General features: G+C 37.9%; 1 protein-coding gene across 11 annotated transcripts in view; it reads right to left on the bottom strand.

Annotated features, from left to right (window-relative positions):
- Positions 1-15,426, bottom strand: part of CDKL5 (cyclin dependent kinase like 5) — a 131,187-nt gene that overhangs the window by 71,057 nt on the left and 44,704 nt on the right. For all 11 annotated transcript variants that reach the window (XM_068684097.1, XM_068684005.1, XM_068684069.1 and 8 more), the window contains exon 3: positions 15,294-15,328. In XM_068684097.1, coding sequence (XP_068540198.1) covers positions 15,294-15,328 — 35 coding nt within the window. The remainder of the gene's footprint in view (positions 1-15,293; positions 15,329-15,426) is intronic.

The raw sequence follows: 15,426 nt of genomic DNA, 5'->3' as shown, positions 1-15,426 counted from the left end.
AACTTTTACTCCCCAAGGAATTCAAACCTTTCACTTTGTAAAATTACTTGTTAATATTTAAAAACAATACTGTTACTTCATATTTGATTAAGGAGAAACAAAACATTTAAGATTATTAAAGAAAAAACAAAAGCTAACTAAAGTTGTACAAATAAGCTTGAAGCTGCACTGCATTAGGCTGAACTAGTTGTAGATATATATGACAAAACTTCTTCAGATAAAGGTTGCCTTCTGTCCTCTGTAAACTGATGTAGCAGCAAGCATTCTGCTCATACAGAGCATGAAGAGCAGCTCTAACAGCAGTTTCTGTTTTTTCAGCAGTTTTCATGGCATTCATGCTTGTACTACCTCTGACTTGGTTTCGTTATACCACAATTCCAGATGTCTAATTTTTAGTTTCTATTTTTTAAAACTACACTACATTAAAAGATTAAATATCCAAAGCTCTGGGTATGGTAAGTATTATATAAGAATGTTATCAAGGAAATCCATTAATTACTTTAGAACCAAATAAAACCATCAAAAACAAAGAAGTCTCCTAACATAGATTTCATTCATGTAGCATGGTGTGAATAGACAGCTATTGCCATCTCCTCAAAAAAGCAAAAGCTCTTGCAAATTTTTTAACTGTTAACCTACCCTATACCAAAAATCAAGAGGAAAAAAATCCAAGCACAAAAGATCCATGGACCTAATTATTCCTCTACATTTGCCTTTACAAATGTATTCTATGCAAGATCATATCCCAGTCAGACAATCTCAGAAGTTGGTATTCTCTCTCATTGAAAAATTCTGGATCTTACTGTTTACTGTAGAAACAGAGCTGTCAAAGAATTTAAATAATTCAAAATTATACACGTACCTCATTTTCACTTTTTCTTCTAGCTCAGAACTGTTAAAAAAAAAAAAAAAGCCTTCCTTCACACAAACATGTTTAAGGAAAAAGCACATGATGCTTTAGCAGAGAGGGTAATTTTTCAGTACTTTCCTGAACCATTACCTTAGGATGAAGACACAAGTGATATCTGAGAAAATATAATCAGAAAACTTCAGTTGTGAAGTATTTTCTTCATCTTTTGAGTTGACACTTGTATGCTCCTGCTGAAAACTTCAATAAAGCAGAATCATTGCCATTTGTACTTCATATTGAGACACAAGCATCCACCTCTACTCATCCTCATGAGGATAAAAAGGATCGGCATAACTGTGTGCTAGCTAGTGCATGTAAAATTCTGCTGATGCATCAGAAGGAATGGGCTAGCATTGGTTTTCACAACAGAGCAGAAGAAACCTCTTGGTGTAGCTCATTAACTAAAAAATGTGCACGTGTACTTACATATGCATTTCTGTATGGCTCTGTACATGTACACATGTGAAATCTAAGGGATGTTGGTCAAGCACCAAAAGAATCTTCAGGCAATATACATGGAAAAACTGCCAATTTCACTGACATCTGTAATGAACAGAACGTAAGAAATACTATAGACAGGCTGGTCTCCCTTGATTTGCTTCTCTGAAACTGAATTCACCTGGGAGATCTGGTCATCTGAGGAACCTGGATGAAGGATATGGAGGAGGAAGGGGCTACATCCTAGAATTTCTGAACAGAAATATGCCCAAGATTTTTTATTATTATTATTTATTTATTTAGTCTGCTAGCGTTTGCGGAATGGATTTTGTTTGGCCTCCCATAAGCCTTCCTAAAAGTCACTGGTAACGTTCCTGCTGATTCTTGTTAGCTCCCTACTTAGTTCAGATTCCTCCTTGCTACAGCGCTAATAGCATTGGAAGCATGAAAGACTTAGAGTTCGAGCAGGTTCAGAACCCAGGGCTGCAATTCCACCAGATAGTATATTGTATACATTTCTTAACATCATTCTTAGCTAGCTGATGCCTTGAGGGGGGGGGGGGGTGGGGGGGGGGGGGGGGGGGGGGAAAGGTACACAATACCCAGATGAATTTTTCACACAAACAGTCACAGGAAATTTGATCCTGTAGAAGTAGCTAGTCAGTTTTACTCCACAGATGGCATTGCCTGCAACATATTTCTGTGCATAAACATGGCACTACTCCATCTCTGTTGGAAAATGTTAATTGATTTCAAGAAGATAGCTTGCCTCCTGGTCAAGATGTGTACTGTCAGAAAAGGAGGTAGGTGTATAACCAGCCAACCAAGTCCTTTCTTGATCCTATATAATTTCATTTTTCTACATCTCTGCACGTGATTACAATTATGACACCTACTCCTGTGATACCTGAAAAACCTTGCCATCAAAAAAAAGCCTAAAAATTAAAAAATACTAGATAAGACAGCACCAACACTAAGCTTTCTCTCTCAAAGCATTTTATGATCAACTGATACTCGGGTTGTTCAATAGGGCAACACAAGGCTATGCTGAGAACTGGAAACAGGACACAAAACTTTTCAGAGAACAAACGTTCATGCACCTTGTTTCTGCTGCAGACATGCAGCAGATCAGAATAGGTATAAAATAGGATGTTGCGGGTGGCACTGCGAGAGGCACGAACATGTGCAGAGAGCAGCATGCAGAAGAAATTGCACAAAACTCATTTTTTATTGCTGAGGAAAACTGTTCCCAGGATGGTGCTCCAACCGTAAAATTGAGGAAAGCATTATGCCAAGCCCAGAAGGCTGCAGCACAGCTGATTGCAAGCAGACCCTGCAGGCAACAACAGAAGGATGGGCAACTAGGTTGCAACTTACAGCATAAATTTGCCCTTTTCCCCCTTGGCCTGAAAGGGAAATTTCAAACAAGAAAAAAACAGGAAACTGACTTAGTATTTATGGAAGCCGAAATACTTCAGAGTGAGGCTAAGGACCAGTCCATAAGGAGGAGAAACATCCAAGTACAGCATGTGCAAAAGACGTAAGAACTAGTTTGTCATCACCATCAAGAGAACTCCAGAGATGCAGCAGTGACTTGACTGCTAGCAAACCTTGCCCTCAATACTTCACACCGGAGATTCTTAAATCCCTTGGGAGCACATCTCTGCACCTGTATAATGGGGGCATGAGGGGATGACATCCATGAAAGAATGAGTGGCAGCGGGAACAATTATTCCCCTTAAAGATCCTGCAAGTATTCACCTCCCCCTTCTGTCAAATACACACTTAGCTTTGTTACACTAATATCTGCATGCTGCAGTACTACATGAATTAATATTCATATTGAGAACAAAATGGAAGATGCTTTATCAGTTAAGGTACAAACAACTTTAAAACAAAGAGCAGTGTTGGTATCTGCTTCCAGTAACAAGTTACCTGAGCTACTCAAAAACAATCCCTCACTTTGCTGTACATCTTGAAACCTGGACACAGAATTCCCCAAAGTGGCTGATTTTCCATAAAGGGCAAAATTAAGCCATTATGTTGTAGGGCGGTAGGATTTCAAATGAACTTATGTGAAGATTGGTCTCACCTAGCAACACAAGCTAAAAGCAATCCAGGGATAATATAATAAAAATACAGAGACTTTGTAAATCTAAAGTTGTCATATGTTGTTCCCCCCCCTCCAATAAAACTAAAAGAAGCTTAAATATATACCCTTTAGAATAAGGAATGCTCACATAAAATTGGATTTCTTTATCAAAAGTAAGGAGCAGATGAATTGAGCTTTATTGCCCAGGTGCAGCTAAATACCGCAAATCAAAACTATGTGTTCCAGAGAGTTGTAGTCTTATAATTCACATGTATTACTTTCTGCTATCTGTACAGACAAGTAGCATAAAGCATGCTTGCAGTTCTGTACAAACCTGTAACATCTGCTGTGAGCTGAAGGAAACCTGCTAAGTTCTTCCAGACAGAAGCACTGAGCACTCTGCAGTCTCAACAGTATCACCTCTGCTCTAGAGCTCAGACTGGCCAGCCACTGTATCCAAAATGCTTTCATCATCATACTCTGATGCCAGGCTTGTCTAATCCCTTCGTCTTTTAGCTGAGATCTAACACCATACAGGGTAAGTGCAATTATTAACTTATTTTGCAGGTATTTTTACCTACACATAAACATTTGAAACAGTTGTAATGTTATAAACCGAAAATACTATCCTTTCTTCCCCGTTTATTGTTATCCCATTTTTGAGTGAGAAATAAACACTGCTATACCTTAAAAGGAGCACTTCTAGTCAAAAAAACAACCAACAATTTCTAGTCAAAAAAGAAAAGAGTTTCCTTTATTTTTAAAAGGGCATACCACCAATTAGGAGTTACACAAAACTATGTAATTATGTAAAATAACTTTAACCAGGACATTCAGAAGGACAATTTACTATTTAAAAAATGTACTGCAATCCTTTCTGATGAAAAATAATTGTACCTAGAAAAGCCTATAGTTTCTAAATAAAGTGAAATACTGGGCAAGCTTCTGCTATTTCTGTCAATGTTTTACCTTCACTGTCAAATGTTCCTTTTCCAGAACTCCTAGTCCAAAAAAAAAAAAAAAAGCTTTAAATTCACAAAACAATTAAGGAAGTAAGTTAATGTAATTGGTATATCCAAGATACTTATCTTGTGTGGTAACATTTTAGGTCAACTTGGTTTCTACAAATAATTTTGAAAACCAGCCACATGATCCAGATCCATCCACCTTTACCGTAGTACATTTAATACTGAACTTCTCAAAAACTGAATTGTGTTTTATTGGCCTTTATTTAAATACAGTGTCCAGAGATCAGTGATTAACCTAGCTTTCTTAGAGCTGCTCGCATGTCCTACAGAAGTTTAAGAAGTCCATAAGAATCCTTCAAAAGACAACTAGACAACTAACCTAAATTTTAAAAATTCAGCTTTTTTGCATCAATTATGCTACACAGTACTTTGCAATTTGATGACAAGACTAAACTATAATCCAATATTCAAGCAACTTCATACTACTACAGATGTAGTTCTGTAATTAGCCATATGTTGCTGCTTCTCCTATGCATTAATTTTCATTATCTATGAATTACCTAGCCTGCATCACCAGTTTCCTAATGATCCAAGTCCCTACATCAGGTCCTAAATCCTTAAATCCTCATTTCTTCTTATACAGCTTTTAAGAAATACTGCAGTCAGGTTCATAACTTTAATTTTTCCAGTGTAATATAGTCTTTCTTACAAAAAAATGAAAAAGTTGCATGGGTAGTTTTGTTCTGTATGTTTATGATATACACTTAAGTTTTCACTGACAGTACATTAGAATGAGATACAGAACTACGAGCTGTTTGCAATTAAAACCATTGGGGCAGCCACACAACACACTGCTGCAGGTCTGAATATGTTTCCTGTATTAATCCAGGTATGATGATATGTAACCCATTTGCAGATGGAAGCTACTACTAAAGAGCTTGTCTATTTACTGGCAATCTTCCAAGGAAAAGTGTTATCTGCAATAATAAGCAGTAATCCTTCATTTAAAAAACAGTACCCATAGCAGGAATTCATGCAGCCCATTATGCACAAGTCCATCAGAAAGACACGCCGTTCCTCTAAGAAATAACAGAAAAAGCATCACAGATGTCAAGTTAATCTACAACGGTTAATGTGACAAAGAAGCTGGAAGTGTGACTAAAAATACTGATCTCTTCTCCTTCTCCATGTAACAAATCACTTATCTTTGACTTAAGTCAAGAACCACCAGCAACACGCTTCACATATCCTCGCCAAGGCAAGGTGTACTGCTGCTGCTATTTTTAACTTCGGCTTTATGCCACTCATACCTCAACAACGCGGGTAACTGAAGGACAAGGTGTTAGATTATGTATTTACTCCTGCTCCTTCTTCTTGTTTGGAAAATCTTGTGCAGCATCAGGTCTCCCCGCACTCAGCTTTGCACCGCAGGAATGCCATTACCCAATGTCCCACTTAAGCCACCCCGATCTGTGGCACTGCGAACACCACCCTCACACTGCGCTGCTTTGAATTCAACCCTCCTGAAAACAAGAATCTTAATATCTCCTCCTACACCGAATTAGCTTTCTCTTCTCCAAAAGCTCTCATCTTTCTCCCACACCTCCCATTTCTAAATTAGGCTTTGGGGAGGAAAAAAAAAGAGGGAATGCCATTTTTGAATACTGCCTACTGCCGAACATCTGAGCAGCATTCATTAACATGACAAGCACCAAGGTGGAGGCACAGGGATGGAGTATCATACAAGGGCCCTTTCTCACAGCTGCCTGGTACCCTGTCATAAAAGACTCAGAGGGGGGAAAAAAAAAACAACTGCAGACAGGATCGCAGCACCGTCCCATTGAAATGACTACAGACAGACTGACAAATGTCAGCACTAAGGCACCTGTCTTCCACTAGTGCCACTAAATAAACTAGGCATTTATTTCCATGCCTGACAAGTAGCCAGCTGTCCTTTCAAGCCAGGTATCTCAGCAATTTGATTTTTATCCTCCATTCTTGACAACTGTCTGATGTTCGAAGCAGTAACAGTACATATATGAATCTTCCATGCAATTAAAAAAAACAAAAGCAAAACAGGTTTTCACTGATATCAGCATTTAAAATTTACAATATGATGCTAATTTGATTGTTTTGCCCTGCCACAGGGAACTGAGAAAGACTATGGAAAAAGCTCGGGTTCAGGTATAGACAACGCATCAATGAAAAAATGAAAGCTTTAGAAACTTTCAACACCATATTAGCATCTACCCTGCAGAGCAAAAAGAGTTTATCACATGTCATTTATCTACGGGTACAGAAAAGTGGTTCCTGAAGTGAATTACCACTTATCAAATTCGCCTCTCACTGCTGCACTCAAATGCCACGGAAAGTTTTCAAAGGAAATACTATAGACCTAGTATTTCAAAACAGAACCCTGTAAGGAATTCGGGAGGTTATTCATTGCCTAATGGTGAAGTTGAAGCAAGTGGTTATCAGAGTGATAAGATCTGCAGCGCTACAGCCTGCCTAATAGCTGTATTTTCTTTGCATAAAACTCAAAACAACAGACCTCAACTCTGTTACAAACATTTACTACTGGCATACACCATTTACTTCAAAAGCTTGGCATAATTTCACCGTTTGCATTTCACCCAAGTTTCAGCACAAAAAGCATCAGGGAGTTGTGCTTTAGCCTAAGGAACAACATTAAGTGCAATAATCCTCCATATGCACGCTACCATTACTGGAAGAAAATGGTGCACTCCACAGAGGTTTGCCCTTGACCGTGATTAAAAACAATCACCTTGCCACAGAGCCAAACCACACTTGATCAGTAGGGAAAAGTCAGCAATGCTGCCTTTGATTTTACTTGTAACTAAAATCAAAGATAGCAAAATTTTTGAGGATGAAGCAGAGGCAGCAACAAGGTATCACGTTTTCACCATTACTGTTGCCATCTGATGTATAAATCAGTAGGATTTGGCAGCGTACTTTGATTTGGCAGTGTACTTTTAACCTGTTTTTAGGTGAAGGATAGCCAACTCTAAATTGATGGCATGTAAAAAAAAAAAATGCATAAGGACAAAATACTTTATACAGTATACAGTTATACCAGTTAACACTTCAAACACTACACATGGACAAGTAGATGACAAAGGACGGGTGGCTTTAAGCATGAGATACAGTTATAAAAAAAAAAAAATCCACACCACTGCTGGCATAATCTGTGCTAGAATATTCTGATGATAATTACTTCCCAGTAGCACTGTAGCAATTAGAGGCTGTGAATACCGTAGGGATTATCACAACATGCTTGTCCTGTTCTTACATCCTTCCCTTCAGTATCTGTTGTTTACCTCTCACAAAGCCACTTTTTACGATGCTGAGCTGAACTAAACTCATCCAACTCAAAATGATTATTCTTAGGTATATCAGGGTAATAAACAAGAAAAGCCTGTGTATTAATCAGCTTTCAGCTCTACTCTGAAACAGTAAAACTGATTGCTTCAAAATGTTCCTGACATAATTCAGACTTCACTGAAAAATCCTAATCTTGAAAGTCAATTGTATAAGAAAAAAATATTTAAAGCATGCTTTATATGGAGTCACTTACCACACAATGCTAAATGCTTTTCAAGGTTATCTTTTATTGCTTACCACTTCAGTGTGTTTTCGATAACTTTTAACAGTAGTAATTTCATATCTACCTTCAGATTATTCATTAAAACATTGAATAGCCACATGGTACCTACAATCCTTCTCTATCAAGAACAGATGAAAAAATACCTCCTCTTAGTACGGAGCTAAGGAACCTTAAAACAACCATCAATCAGTCAGTTCTAAATCCACACAGCCTTAAAAACCTAGAATTATACAGAAAATTGTATTAGAATCTTGTGCAGTTCTCACTTATAAGTGAACTGTCACATACGTACGTAGCTTCCTTCAGCTCTACACGATTTGAATGAAGAAATCTGGTTCACCCGACAAGACCTACTTCCCACAATGATATATGCTGCTTTTTGTTCTTGATTAAGCAACTTTTCCATAGCTAAGCATTGGAGTAGTGTGAACTCAAGCATCTTTTGCTGTCTAGATACAATTTCTGAACAAGGGCACAGTCCTTTAAAATTATCACAGTATTAGAGAAGTATAGTAAAATAAGAACACCAACAACCAGAAGCTTTTGAATCAGCACAGCTCATCTTCTGGGGTTCAAATACCAGACAATACTAGTTTCTTCTCTAGCTGAGTAGCTAAAACCTCCTAATACCTCCCTCACATTGAGGATTATAACATTAAGGGGAAAAAAGGAAATGCAGCCATCATTAATTTGCGCTCATTTGGGGAGCGTAGATTTTTCTTTTACTCATTATTTAATTTCTCAATAATCCAAACAGGAAATATTGTCAAAACAGTAAACCAAATTAAAAGACAAAGAGTTGTGTAGATGATAATACCAAAAAAATAATGTTGACAATAAACCCTAACAAAGACTATTATTCAGCCCAAGTACTTGGCTTAGCACATGCTGGAGAGCTACAGGAGCCTTGCAAGCCACATCCAAAGCAAGACTTTCAGTAGTGTCAACACACTGAAGATAAACACAACTTCTATGAACACTTACTTTTTAATTCTGTCACTAAAAGGAAACTTGTCAACATGAGAAGAAGGGTCGGCAGTGAGAACATCAATAACATCAGCAGACACGAGTTTGAGAAGGGATTCTAACACCTATCAGTCAAATTCAGAATTTGATGTCTATGATAAATATCAGATGCACTCCAAATTTCCTATGAGCATGAAGCTCTTTCCCTCTGTGAAAGCAACATGACCAGACCAGACTTCAGATACCTATACACAAATGCAAGACTCAAGGGAAACAGGAGAAACAGGGAGTCAACCCAGATTTCTGCAGCTGTGCACTGCTATCCTAGAACTGTTACCCCAGTGAGATCACTCCTTAGGGTTACACATTGTGTGGTGGGATAGGCTGCATGACTGGTGCCATGAACAGATGCATAGAATATTTCAGGAAGATGAGCTAAGAAAGCAAGGATATTCTTGCAAAGGAGAGGCTTGAAGGCAAGGACATTTGCTTTGAAATGTGGAAGAAAGCCAAAAGTTTTTGCCCGAGGGTTAGAGGACAGAACAGCAGAAGTGGTATTAGGGTGGACATCTGCTTCAAAACACTTGTTCAAGAAGGCAAAATAGGTAAAATATTTTTAAATAGAAGCCTTACAAGAAATTCCAGTTTTAATGGGGGACTTTGAGCACTCTGTATCTGCTGAAAGGGCAATACAGGATGACTATAAGGAGGTTTTTGGAAGATGCAGAAAGCAGTTTCTTGGTAACTCATCAGTGAACCAACAGAAACATGAAAGTTTCTGAGGTACATGGCCTCAGAGGCAGTGACAACGTGCAGTCATCCTGACCAGAAGACTACTGTACATCAAGGAGTTAGTGATCCATGTCACAGCTAACAAGATTTATGCAAAACAGAGACCTGAAGGCCTGTGCTGAGCTATGCTGCAGGTACAGCTTGGCCTCCAGGTCTGTGGTGTTCTGCATAAATCCCTTGGCCACAGGATAAACTCAGCCAGCTCCTCGTACAAAAGGTGCCTGCGGGCAGCTCTGACTCTGTACTTGTGATTATGACACTTGCATGCCCTTGCCTTTATCTAGAAGCACAGCAAGAAGCTCTCACACAAACAGCCATTCTGTTTGACAGCAGAAATTATTAATGGAGTTGTTTTCTTGTAAGAAAGTCCTGTGGTAGCTCAAATTATGACAATGGCACAACCCCTTCTCCAGGCAGTCTGCACAGCGTGCTACAGACCGATCGGAGGCCCCTTTGACACTGCACAACTCCAGGTTCCAGTATCTAATGGGATGTAAGATTGTCTCTATTATTCTCACTTTCTTTACATGGTTAGGCTTAATAAATATCATTTTAAATGATACTATACAGAGCACGAGTGCCTTTCTCACTGGGGTTACAAGGGAACAGCATCCCTGATGTCAAATGCCGTGATATAGGGGAATTCAAGATACTGGAAGAACTGAACAAGAAAAACAGCAGAATTACAACCTGGGACCTTCAAAAGGTTTTATCCTTATTCAAGATTCAAGACCAAAAACATTTACTCTTATTCAAGGATCTGCTTAGAGACAGCCTTAAACAGTAAAGGAGTCTAGGAGAGCTGGCTGTTCTTCAAGGGAGACTTCCTCAAAGCACAGGAAAAGCCCACTCCAACATGCAAAACACTGGGAAAATTGTCTCGAGTTGGCCAGCACTGGTGTACAGGGAATTCCTGGCGGAGCTCCAACACAAAGAAGTAGTGCACACAACATGGAAGCAGAGATGAGCTACCTGGAGGCACAAAGAAACTTTCCTGCAGTGTGCCTGGGTTGTAATTCAAAAGCCAAAGCTCAGACCAGCTGAAAAACTGTAAATGCAGATGGCAAAGTAAAGGGTTTTAATAGGTAAAGCAAAGGGAAGGCCAAGGAACCTGTGACCCTGCTGTTCAGTAATGCTAGAAGACATGGAAAGAGCTGAGGTACTCAAGTGAGATTTAGTGATTATGTCCCGTAAACATATCCATTATATTTTTGAATGACTAGGCTGCAGGTTTCTTAAAAAGCTGTGTAAATATTTTTCAGATATTCTGAGACATGCAAAAAATTTGTCTGAAGACAATAACAGTATTAGTGAGGGCTCAAACAGGACAAAATTAAATATCAGGTAAAGATGAAAATGCCTTTATGTATTAAACCTACTAAAAAGATTATTTGTCATTATTCTTTATGGCACTGAAGTAGCCAAGTGATTCTATAAACTAAGGTTTCTATTCACTTGTTTTTAATAAGCGAATTCAGTGATGTTTACCTTAAGGAAGAAGGTATAAAAATATCTCAAATACAATAGAGAACAACCAAAACCAGACACGCTTCTAAAATGAAAGACCAGAAAAACATCTTATCAGGCAGGAGATGTTGTACATGCAAGAAGAGCTGGCATCACATTTCTAAATCATTAAACTGCACCCCCTCAGGCTCCAAAGACTCTGTAAACACACAGCACATAGCAAGGGAATGAACAAGGCTGGGAGACTCAATAAAATTCTAGCAGGCTTTTCGAGAATTCGTGTTACCACATCCCTTCCTGCACACCCTCCTGCCTTGTCCCCAGAGCACATTGGTTTGGGGGAGGCAAATTCCCCTAGGCATATTTTCAGTGTTTTTCTCCTGCCTTAGAGGGATCAGTTTTAGGGATCTAGGTGTTTTGTGCTTGTTTCTTAAGATGCAGTCTATTCTTTATTTACTAGACAATAAGGAAGTCGTGCTCTGAAGACAAAATGGCCATTATTTCTTGCAGAACTGCATCTGGATGAAAATTCAAGTGAACATTGATAAAACACTGCTTAGATAAAACACTTACACACGTTCTGCGGATGAGAACTAAAGCAGAAGTTAGAATCAATACTTGCAAGCTAGACATGCCATATTAATATCTCTGAATTGACCCCCAGAAGTTCAAATCCTTCTTCCTCTCCAGCCTGACCCCATGGCAAATTGTCTCACTAATGAAGAACAACGTTATGACCTTGTCTACCTGGACATCATATCCACCCACTTTTCTCAGTGGTCCAAGGATGTATTAACCCCATTTCTACAAACTCCTGCTACTTACAGCTACAGTTTTCAACGTTCTCTCCTACATACACAGTTTATTATCTCCTGGTGTATTTATACATTCCCCTTTCACAACTACATCTAAGCTAACTTTCCCCCCCCTCAGCTTCATTTCTTCGTGTGTTCATCTTTGGGTATCCTATAGCTTTCCTACAGCACCGTCCCATCATTTTATTGATTTTAAGCCAGAGCGTTGTTCTATTAGCTCCATATACTGATATCAGACTTCTTCTAATGCTTTGTGCTTAAGTCCCTAATAAGGATTATTGGGGTGGGCAGGGTATTAAGGATAACCCTGCATGAAGCTGCAAGTTTACATCGTATAGTGAAAAGGGGATGGTGGTTTTATTTAAAAGACATACCAACCATTCTTAAACATGAACAAAGACTCGTTTCCTTAGCCATGATCTCTGACACTGCTGAACTGTTCAAATTGTTTTTCTTTTCAGAAAGGACAGATGATATACAGTAAATTAGCCGGGACAGAGTATTTTACTATTTTTTCATGAGAATAAAATGCATTTTGTGTTTTCAAATATATTCCTGTATATTTCTTTATGAAATGTCTTCTCATAAGAAAGCTTCTCAGAACATCGGATCTGCTTTATCCTAGCATTAGCATTATTTGTATTAGCTTCATGTCAGGAAAAAAATAGATAAATAACCGCTATGCACAAGTAGCAATAAAGAATTTGTAATAAAAATATGCTATATAATAATGTAAACACAGTCATTCTAGAGGAGCTACTCTAGCTTTCCTGATAATGTTCCCTTATCAAAGAAAAAAAGTCATATAATAATGACAAGGTATTTGTTCCTTAGTCCATTCCCTCCAACTTATATCCATTTATTAATGCCACTGAAATGTACGGGTACAAAAGCTACATATTTATTGAAGCACTACTGTATTATGTTGCAAAATTGATGCAATTAGGGACCAGCTCCTCATTTCATGCAAATTTTACCCTCTCACCAACACAATGGAAATGAGTTGACTTAGTCGTTGAAAATCTGCTGCTTGAATATTACCACTGTTTGTAAAGATGAATATAAATACTTCTGCATTCAAATTCTTAAACGTAATTGTTAGCTTTGTACAAAAAGAAAAGCAGTATATGCTGAGGGAACATGACCAAGGATGGCCTCATATACACAATACAGCTTTAAAAAAATGTCCAGAAAGCACAAGAACTAGATGATGTTCCAGTGTGGGTTTCTTACGTGGCGCTGAAAAGGCACTCAAAATTAACTGTGCTACCTGCAGACAGATCATGGGGAAGAACCACTTAAAAGAGAACATTATTTTTAAGCAAAGCCGATCAGCAGTGAAACAGTAAAAATAAAACAAAACATACCCTTGCATTTGCAGGTAATTATGTTAAGGCTGCACAAAAGTGAACGCTTACGTATTTTTTAATATAACTTTCCTACTTGTATACAAAAACAGTTCTTGATCAAGCAGAACAATTACATATATCACCCTGCAATACATTTTGTCTTCTTTTATTTTTTCATAATGCAGCAGGCATTATGTATTTGTGCTGTACCTTGCAAAATAGCTCAGGACAAGTCCCTCTCAATATTTGCAAATGTATAATAGGAAAAAGTAAAGATGAGCATCAGCCAGAGGAAGTCCAGGGGAAAGAGAGACATATCCAAGTATCCAAGTTTAATTTTCTGATATTCTTTTTCACTAAAACAGATAGCCCCTAGACTCATCTGCTTTTAGAGACTGGGGGAGGGGCTTGACTTAAGTAAAAATCATAATTCAGTGAGCTTAAAATATTGGAAACCCTTCGTCTTAGCAAACACACTTGCTAGAAATGTTAATAACTAACAGTCTGTTTTAGAGTACCAATGTTGTTTCAATTAAGTTTGAAGTTGCAGAAAAAATGCTGCAGCAACTACCCAAAAAATGAGATCCTTCAATGAAATTCAGCATTTTTTCACTGGCTGTATGAAGAAGCACCTCCCACTGCTAACAGAAAACCATTCCTCTCTGGTCATCTGGCATACTGTAAGGTATCCATATCCAAGTCAGAACAATGTTTATCACTCATTTTAATCAGTTTTTTTATTATTATTATTATTATTTATTTTTATAGCCACTGTTAATATACACTAGGTAAGAATGTAACCACAAAGCTCTACCTTGGTTTTACCGAAGGTAAGAGATGATTATCTTACCATGTGGTATTCTAAAAATCTCAGAAGTTAAAAAAAAAAAACAACAAAACAAAACAAGTAAAAAAACAACTACAATTACTTTCTAAAAATTGTTCTAAAAGGGTAGGTAAACCTTATTGCATAGCAAGGCCCCAGCTCTGTATTCTCAGTACAACAATGTAAGCCACTCCAAATATAACTAAATTTCCTGTGCAAAAGAACTTGTTTATGTGATAAAAGCCACTGCAGGAATGTAGGTCCTCTGCAGCGTTAACGTTTTCTAGAACAAGGTACGAATACATAAAAAAAACTTTTATGTATTCTTGGGTCGTTACAAATGAATCATTCTATGATTCAGGAATGTTTTGCTTTAGGGAAGTAAAAGGTATTTTATTATGACTACACGGCAGTTCCAAAGACAGCAAACTAGGTCCTTACTGATGAGCAGAAGGTACAGATATATCCAACTTATACAACACTTCTGATAGCATTGATAATTGCCAGAATTCCCTTTTGTCTGAAAAAGGTTCCACCCTACCCCCTCCTTTAAAACAACAAACAAACAAAACCCACTTCATTTTCTTCCAGATTAAATTCAACAAGCATAGAAGTAGACTGCTTTCTTACTGCATTTTAATTGTCCAGCAACAGCTGTGGAAATGACTTGTAGATCCCCCTCCTCCCCAAGAGGAGTGTGTGCTCATATAGCAGTATTGGAAAATTAATTCAATATTCAAATTGAGACAGAGTAAACTGCACTCCAATTTTATTTTTAAGAAAACTTTCTTAGTTGAGATGAGTGAAACATTACTGATATTTCAAAGATTTCAGGCAAATATTAAATGCTAAAAAAAAATGGGTTTTGGTATTCTATAGAGCTGTTTCCTCCGACAGTACTGCAATTAAAAATCTGAATAACTGACTGCAAGAGTCCTGCCCAATTGCAACATATCTAATGCATAGCAACACCTCAGTTCTCATGAGAAGTCATTGTTTCACCCAAACACCAACATTTATCTCTGACTTAAAGCAATTTACTTACCTTGTGTCTGCATTTAAGTACAACGCCATAGGCTCCTGAAACAAAGAAAATAGGAGCAAATCAGAAAATCATCTCAAATCAGAAATAATCAGGAAAATACAGATCTTCAGTCATCTCCAGGCTGCAGAAATAA

This window comes from Anas acuta, chromosome 1 (assembly GCF_963932015.1).
Source record: "Anas acuta chromosome 1, bAnaAcu1.1, whole genome shotgun sequence".
In the NCBI taxonomy this organism is placed as follows: Eukaryota; Metazoa; Chordata; class Aves; order Anseriformes; family Anatidae; genus Anas; species Anas acuta.
This window is presented reverse-complemented; position numbering and strand designations above follow the sequence as displayed.